The 8,824-nt window shown below is 40.4% G+C and overlaps 1 protein-coding gene across 2 annotated transcripts in view; it reads left to right on the top strand.

Moving 5' to 3' along the window:
* Positions 1 to 635: 635 nt before the first annotated feature.
* Positions 636 to 8,824, top strand: part of TK2 (thymidine kinase 2) — a 45,911-nt gene continuing 37,722 nt past the window's right edge. For both annotated transcript variants that reach the window (XM_089689834.1, XM_089689833.1), the window contains exons 1-4: positions 636 to 705; positions 2,872 to 2,925; positions 5,996 to 6,085; positions 8,292 to 8,365. In XM_089689834.1, coding sequence (XP_089545960.1) covers positions 6,002 to 6,085; positions 8,292 to 8,365 — 158 coding nt within the window. In that variant the 5' untranslated portion in view covers positions 636 to 705; positions 2,872 to 2,925; positions 5,996 to 6,001. The remainder of the gene's footprint in view (positions 706 to 2,871; positions 2,926 to 5,995; positions 6,086 to 8,291; positions 8,366 to 8,824) is intronic.

Here is an 8,824-nt window from a genome sequence, read left to right as displayed (position 1 = left end):
CAGAGCTCCTCTCGCTGGTGTAACTTCACCTCCCCGCTCCATGATTTTCAGAGATCCGGTGTAAATTCTGCACTTTGAATGGATGTAGAGAAAAGAGAGCTGCAGATAAACAGGTACACCTTATGTAGGAGGATATGTTTCATCTGTGTATCACCGGAGGCCAGTCACGTCACTGGATATATGTAAGAGTTTACAATCTCTTAAAATAAAAAAAAGGGGGGGGGCGGCAAAATTGATGTGTGGGGAAATGGAGCAATTTTGCACAGTTTTGCCAAATCATAACAAGCCATAATAAATTATCAGAACATAAAACTGTGCAGCCAAAAGGGCTAATGGCTGGTCCATGGACCTCCTTACAGATAAATCTGGCATAGTATGGGGGGGGGGGGCCCCAGAGCTGTTTGGATGACATGCAAGTGTATGGGTGCTATAATAAACAATTAGTGTTTCCTTTTCCCTAGAATATAACATTCGCCCAGAACATTTTATAGCTCTTTATTTGTAGGAAGTCTCCCCGGCATTCAGGAAGCGTTGCACAGCAGAGCTCATCACTGGTTATTATTTATGATTCAACGAGTTGGGAATCCTTGTCACAGATAATAAGACGGTATTTCTGGTTTTGTCTTGCAGATCTGTGTAGAAGGGAACATAGCAAGTGGAAAAACCAGCTGTCTCCAATACTTCTCGAACACCGCAAACCTCGAGGTATTTCTGCAACATAGGTGGCTTATCTCCTAATGCAGGCCATAGACGGGTCGAAAATCGGTCGATTTTTCGGCCGAAAAAAAATCGGCCGATTTTTGCACCGTTAGTGGGTTAATTGGTCGGCCGTTTTTTGGGGTTTTGGCACTTTTTTTTTTTTTTTTTATCGGTAAAGTTGGAAAAGAATCGGACGATTTTTGCACCGTTAGTGGGTTAATTGGTCGGACGTTTTTCTGGGTTTTGGCACATTTTTTTTTTTTTTTTATTGGTAAAGTTGGAAAAAAAATGGCTGATTTTCCCGGCAATGATGGACAAATCGGCCAATCGTTTTACCAATAAAAAAATCTGTGTGTGAGCCGTGACCTGCAAGAAAAAGAATTCCAGTCCGCTATTATATTTTATATGAAAAGTTGCAACAATGTATCTATATCTGAATAAAAACATCTGTATCCGAAATGGATACAATGTTGCAACCTCAATACTTTTTCATGTCAAATATAATAGCGGAGCTCTTTGCAAGGGACAGAAGTAATTAAATGCTGGCCATAGACGGGACGAAAATCCGTTGATTTTTTTTTTTTTTTTTTTCTTTTCTTTAACCATTGGTGGTAACGTCGGCCTTTTGAATGACCGATTTTTTTTTTCGTGTTTTTTTTGTTTAAAACCGGATGGTTTTTGACCCATCTATGGCCTGCATAAATTTAGTCCTATGAATACTTGGGGGGGGGGGGGGGGGGGGCAATATTTGTCCTTCAATATTTGTCCTTCAATATTAGTGATGCACCAAAATGATTTCTGGTACCGAAACCAAAAATTCAAAATGCACTTGGCCGAAAACCGAAATACACTTTTGATTACAAAAAAACAATCTATACCCCATTTTTTTTTTGTAGTACATGAAAGGGGATGTAACTGCGAGTAAATAGATACCCAGCATGTCACTGTTTAAAATTGCACACGCTCGTGGAATGGCGTGAAACTGCGGTACTTAAAAATCTCCATGGGCGATTCTTTAAAAATTTCTACAGGTTAGCAGTGTAAAGTTAGAGGAGGTCTAGTGCGAGAATTATTGTTCTTGCTCTGACGCTCGTGGCGATACCTCACGTGTGTGGTTTGAACACCATTTACATATGTGGGCATGGCCTACGTATGTGTTCACCACTACGTGCGAGGACGGGGGCATTTTAAACTTCCTTCTTTTTTTTTTTTTTTTTTTTTTTTTCACCCTTTTTGGGTAGAGTAAAGGAGGCTTATAACCCCTGTCAGTTTATATTTGTCCATCTGTGTCCCATTGGGGAGACTTGCCTTCGCTTCCTGTCCCATAGCCAAAACAGGAAGTGAGAGAAAATCCCTGCAAATTAAGGGAATTCCTTGGAGACCCCAGGTCACCAGAACGAATGTCCCCATTGGAAAGTTTCCCCTCTTTCTTTTCTGGGGACAGCCAAAAATTTGGAGTTTCATTTACTTTCACTTTTTAAATGATAATGGTAAACAGGACAACTAGAGAGGGTGAATCTCCTGAACGGGTGCGCAGACAGCGATAAAAACCTAATAGGTGTTCTAATACATGTCCACTGCGCCCAAATCTTAAAAAAAAAAAAAAAAAAAAAGGTTTTGATTTTAGTTATACTTTAAAGTCAGCAGAGTATTTTTTTTTTTTTTTTTCCATATGGACTCTATAGAGGGGAGAGCACAATTGTGTTTGAAGGAGCACAGAGATTGGAATATGAAGATGTGCATGTTTCCATAAGAACACAGATATAGGTTTGAGAAGAGGATGTCACAATATGAATTATGTTTCAAATATAACTGAGAGGACTTACAAACTTTAAATCGCGATTATATTTGTTGTATTTGCATTTATTTCATGTGTAATGTTCCTTGATTTTTGAGAAGCGCGCCATTATTTTATATTTTGGCATTGATATGGGTATGTGAAGATGTGAGTTGCTTCTCTGTTGAATTGTTTTGTATTGCTTTGTTTGGCTGCTCGCAAAATTTTTGGTTATTTGTTAGCAATTGAAGAATTGTTTACAAAAAAATTAACTCTGATATGCTTTTCTATCTATTTACTAATGCTAGCAGCGTAAGGATTATAAATATTTAGTGTTGAAGTAAAGTTCCACTTTTAACTATTTTTTTCATTTTTTTTAATTTTTTTTTTTTAAGGTGTTAACGGAGCCTGTAGCTAAATGGAGAAATGTCCATGGTCATAATCCCCTGGTAGGTAACATTTTAAAATATTACTTAACCATTTGACCTCCATGCCTTTTTCTGACACATTTGTTTACATGTAAAAATCAATATTTGTTTTAATACCCCCAAACGGGTTTTTTTTTTTTTTTAACGCAGAGGCCCTAGAGAATAAAATGGTGGGTTTGGCAATTTTTCTTATGTCGCACAGTATTTGCACAGCAGTTTTTCATGCGCAATGTTTTGGGGAAAAAAACTTTTTAATTTTAGTGCAAAAAAAAAAACACAATACATAACCCATTTTTTGTACAATTTTTTAAATACCATTTTTTTTTTTTTTTTTTTTTTTTTTTACTTTTTGTTTTAATTCCAGTTATTGCTGATACAAGGAATGTAAACATCCCTTGTGACAGCAATAGGCGCATGACAAATACTCTTTACTTAGGGATCCGGGGTCTCTAAGACCCTAAATCCCTTCAATTAAAAGCATTCCAAACAAACCAAAATCAGTGTTTTTAAATGCTGTAGATTTTTTTTTTTCTTAAAATGGCGCCCTTTAGTGCTGAGTAAACTGGAAGTGATGTCAGGTCCTTGCTTCTGGGTTACTGTAATGAGCTGATCAAAGTCGATTCTGGCTTTGTTTGGCTGTCCAGCCAGCTGGAGAACGTGCGATTTTGGTTGCTTGGGTCCTATGGTAGAACAGGAGAGCTTGAGAGAGCTTTGGGGGGGCGGTGACATCCCCTCCAGCTGCTTTTTTGAAAGCAATTGAACGGCTAGTTAGCCACTCCGATTGCTTTTACAAGGGAGCCGAACGCAGGCCTCCCCCTGGTATAACTGATTGAAGCCGACCGACTTGCGGGTGCATCGTTGGTTCACCAGTGGTTAAAGGTAAACTCTGCATTCTAAAAAAAAATTATATATATATATATATATATATATATATATATATATATATATATATATATATAATTTTTTTTTTTTTTTAGGTCCATATATATTTGGACATGAGCACAATTTTTTTTAGTTTTTTTTTTTTTTTTCTTTCAGGTATTTGCCAAAACATATTCAAGCTATAGTTATATAATGGATATGGGCTGAATTATTTGGGGGTATGTACATCCACATTGGAGGAAGGGTTAAGGAATTACAGCTCTTAAGAGTAGGCTGTTTTTTCTTTCACACTGAGACTTCAATCTCTGGGCAGGAAAGGAGTGCCTCAATCTCATAGCCAGTAAAACTGTATATCTGGACATGAACTGTACATGGACAGTGTACAGGTGGTGATGATAAAGACAGACCCTCCTAATTGGAGATCCTTCTCACTGTGAAGGCCACTTATAGACTGGGGCAGTGGCCATTTTTTTTACTACTAAGTGGATGGATCTCAAGATTTGTGCCAAAAAAAAGAAAAGTGCCCTAGCCCAAGCCCCGCTGGCTGCTGTGTGTCCTTGCTGCTATAGCCTCCTGGAATGGGTAACAAGGTAATTCCACTGCAGGGACAGGTCCAGGTCATTTGTGCCCAGGTGAGAATGGCGACGGGATAGGGCTGGGCAAATGGTAACATTTATTAAAAAAACAAAAAACAAAAAAAAGCTGAATTACATTGCAGAGTGGATAGGGAGTCCAGGGATCTTAGGTGGTTGTGGAGGGTGAAGGTCTGCTTTAAGTCCTCATGCACACTGTACATTTTTTACAGCGGCTGTTTTTGGCTTTTTTTTTTCTACAGCCAGTAAACCCCCCAGCATGTTATCCTATGTGTCCATACACACAGACTGTAATCAATGTTTTTTGACCAAAAAAAAATTTTTGTTAAAACAAAATGCGGCAAACCAACGCTAAACGATAATGCAAAAAGGCAAATCACCAGATCACAATGAGGCTCAGATAATTTAAGTGACACCTTGGAGAAGTTGAAGCTAAGTGGATCTGACTGCACACCTGACAAGCTAGATGGATGTTTGGATTGTCTGCTTCAGGCACTTGGTCAAAACAATTGGTGAGCCATTGTCCTTCAGAGATACCTTGGCTGAGTAGGGGAAATAGGAACCCCATAAGGAGATCCACTGAAGGAAGGAAGCTGCTGGCCTATATGAATTAAGGATCCAGGGTGATCCTGCAAGCCTGTTGGCCCCTAGGGGTCACTGGGAGGAGGTGAGGAGGCAATTTAGCCACCATTAGGAGAAGATTTTGGCACAATCACGAATTGGTCAATAACCACTACACATTGCATGATTATGTTTATCACCAGAAGGACATTGTTCTAATTGATTTTTGAAAGAGTGGACACTTTTTTGCACTATTTTGGCACTATAGCACTTTTATCCGTATAAAGGTTTTATTATAACCTGGTTATTATTTTATCCAGTAGGTGTGTGAGCACGATTATTTAATTTTTAGACACTTGGTTTATTTATTCAGAGTGTGAACACCTATGTTTAATATGGAACACAGTTATTTATTATAAGTTGACATTATTTATATATTTTTATTATTACTACAAGGTGTTTTTGATTGTATGAAATTTTTGATCATTTTTAGATTGTATTCTATGAATTGGTCACTTATTTATATCCTTTATTTATTTTGAGTGCTACACTATTTAGTTATGTAATTTACACAGCTAACGTTACAAGCATTATTAAAACGTCCCGTGTGCATGAGGAATAAATGGTCACACACAATTAGATTTTACTTTGAATCGATCTATTAAAAGAGCAAAATTGGCTAACTGCATAGTGTAAGGGTTTTCCTTATTGTATTTAAATTAAATTGAGTGTTGGGGGAGGTTCTTGCCCTACCTAGTAGTTGGTAAACCCTGAAGAGATTCTGTCGCCTTGCCTGTTCAGGGCCCGATAACAGCTTCTCTTGAAACTCATACTCTGATGTTTCTGCTGCCCCATTCAAGCCCGTGGACATACCTGGTACGTCTGGGTATGGTTAGCTTCTCCTCTTCCTCCTGCAATGCAATTCTCAGGTCTTCATGTCTGATCACTGATTGTAGAAGAGTTGTATTTATCTGGCCCAGATTATCTGTGTTAAATTATGTGTGAGCATGTTGTGTTGGCAGTTATAATAGATTTGTACTCCATATCTATTACAGGCCCTAATGTACCAGGACCCTTCAAGATGGGGACTTACATTGCAGACCTATGTGCAGCTCACTATGCTGGATGTCCACACAAGGCCAACAGTAAGTTCATTTTTTTTTTTCCCCCTGCTCAGCATATCTAAATGGCCACTCCACATAATCCTGATTTCCTTCTGGTCCATTAAGTGGCACAGGAAATCTTTAAACCTTTTGGGTTATACAAATGCCTACAGGAGGATTGGACACTAGCAAACAAACTGTAGGCCAGCCCAGGGTAACCCCTCCCCCTTTTGCTAGTGTCCTAGGAGGTTGAATGTTTGTTTTTTTTCCTTTTGCTTTAGTGTTAGTGGTTCTAAAGCACGGGTGTCAAACTGGTGGCCCTCCAGCTGTTCCCAAACTACAAGTCCCATCAAGAATTGCAAGATTGACAGTTACAAGCATGACTCGCAAAGGCATAATGGGACTTGTAGTTTTGCAACAGCTGGAGAGCAGCCAGTTTGACACCCCTGATCTAAAGGCTCAAGGTTTTTACCTTGATGCATTCTATGCATTAAAGGATAACTTCACCTTTTTTAAAAAAAAATAAAAAATAATAATAAATGCACATCTTTTTTGCAGGTAAAAATGCGCATTTATTATTTTTTTTCTCTTAAAAGCATTGTACCTACAATTGGCAGATTTGTCAGTGTATCTGTGTGCTTGTACCTTTTTTATATGAGTAAGCAGATACATACTGACAGGAAGAGACAATGAGCTGCCACAGCGCTCAACAGTGCTCAGGTAGTTCACTGATAACTACAATTCAACAGCTGCAAAGGCTGTTGGGACTTTGTTTTTCCATTCACAGAATTATGGGAATGAAGTGGGGCTGTGTGTTTTTTAATTTTTTTTTTTTTTGTAATAGAGACGGGGGGGGGGGGGGGGGAGATCCCCCGCTAGCTGTCACTAGATGTAGCCCCCACTTAAACTTAACTGAGCCCCATCCCGCAATGTGCATGAGAGCAGCAGCTCTCCAGGGGTCTCTCTTGCCTCATTGGCTCACAGACCAAAATGCCAGGGTAACACTCATAAGGGGAAGTACCAATACACCCTGGCCTCACTGAGACTTGTCAGCTAACGCTTTTCAAGGGACGAACCCTCTTCAACACTCGTCATTGCTCTGATAAGGAGGATTTGTCCCTGGAAACGCATTGGCTGGCAAGTGTTGGTGACTTCAGGGTTTGTTGGTACTTCCCCTTATGAGGGTTACGCTGCCAGTTGGGTCTGGTTCACATTGCCCATTAGCCTTGGGCTTTTGTGAGTATGCACTCATTTCTCTTTTTTTTTTTTTTTTTTTTTCTTTCTTTCTTTACTAAAGGTTTACCTGGTAATGCACTAGGTCCTTGTGCCGTTTTCATGTTTTTCTGTTAAGATTTCCCAGTCTGAAGAGGGCAGCATTAGCGCTTTGTACCATGATCTTCTATGAAGAGATCCTTTTGAATAATCAACACTACCACTTTGTTGATCCCTGCGAATCCTCTAGCTTTACAGTGCCATTTGTAGATTGGTGTCTGGACCGGCCCGAGTGGATGTGGTTAGACTCCTGCTGGATGCATTATGGGCTTTACCAGATTGCCATGATTTTATGTGTCCAGGCTATTTTACCATCCTGCTTCACAGTCCTTCTTTCTAGACAGCATGGTGCTGTCCAGGAGTACGGTTAGCCCCAGGAAGTGTATTCTTGATGACCTGGGCTCACAGGATGTAAGTTAGATGCCACACTGGACATCATTGAAATGAAGACTACAAATGCTGGATTGAAAGGCAGTGGCCCTGCTGGTGGCAACTCTGCTGAGGTAGTGAGTGTTGCAACCGGAGCTGCTTTTTTTTTTTTTTTTTTTTTTTTTTTTTTAATTTGCTGGTAAGTCAGCAGATTTCGACTTTAGGTCTACACCAGGGGTGGACTGACCATTTGGAAACTCAGGCACTGCCCAAAGGCCCAGGGTCAGTAGGGGGCCCCATGAGATGCCCCTGGTACCTTTTTTCATAGGCTTTTTTGAGTTTGGGCAAGGATACAGGGGCCCCATGATCCCCTATTGCCCGGGGGCCCCATGAGTTGTCAGTCCGCCCCTGTTTTACACTGAACAGATCTGTTTAGAATTTATCTCAGCTATGGGAAGTATCACTGATATCCATATAGAGGTATAATCCCTTGGCTGTAGGATCACTAGTGCCGCTTCTCATAATGGAGTAGATGTGATCCCAAAGGCGCTTATAGGCGCAAGCAGTGTGGAAGCCGTGGCAGTCATGTCTGTGTTGTCTCTTACAGGATGCTCCCGCTAAAATGATGGAGAGGTCCATTCACAGCGCAAAGTACATCTTTGTAGAAAACCTGTACAGAAGGTAGAGTATCTTCATTAAACCTTTTATCCTTTTACTTAACCCCTTAACGCTGACGTAACACAAATATGCGGCCTCACAGAACTGGGCTTTTTTCTGTGGGGCTGCATATTTGCGTACCTGTCTTTGTGCTGCACAAAGACTGCGGTGTCACTGAGAGCACCGGGTCCTGTTCTAACGATCGGGACCCGGGACTCCCGATTTCCGGGTCACATGATCGCTGTGATAACCTCTGATTGGCTATCACAGTGATCAGTCACTGTACAGCCTCGCCCCCTTGTTTTTTCTTTCTCTATGAATGGAGGAGAGAGATTACCATATTTTTCGCTCCATAAGACGCACCTGACCATAAGACGCACCTAGGTTTTAGAGGCCGAAAACAGGAAAAAAAAAATTCTGAACTAGTGGACTGCAGACACAGTACAGGAGATGACCAGAGACTGCGGACACAGTACAGGAGAT

Source organism: Staurois parvus, unplaced genomic scaffold (genome assembly GCF_062004578.1).
Source record: "Staurois parvus isolate SC_StPar_1 unplaced genomic scaffold, SC_StPar_1.0 ptg000498l, whole genome shotgun sequence".
In the NCBI taxonomy this organism is placed as follows: domain Eukaryota; kingdom Metazoa; phylum Chordata; class Amphibia; order Anura; family Ranidae; genus Staurois; species Staurois parvus.
Note: the sequence above shows the minus strand (reverse complement) of the source record. Positions and strands in the feature narration are given on the sequence as shown.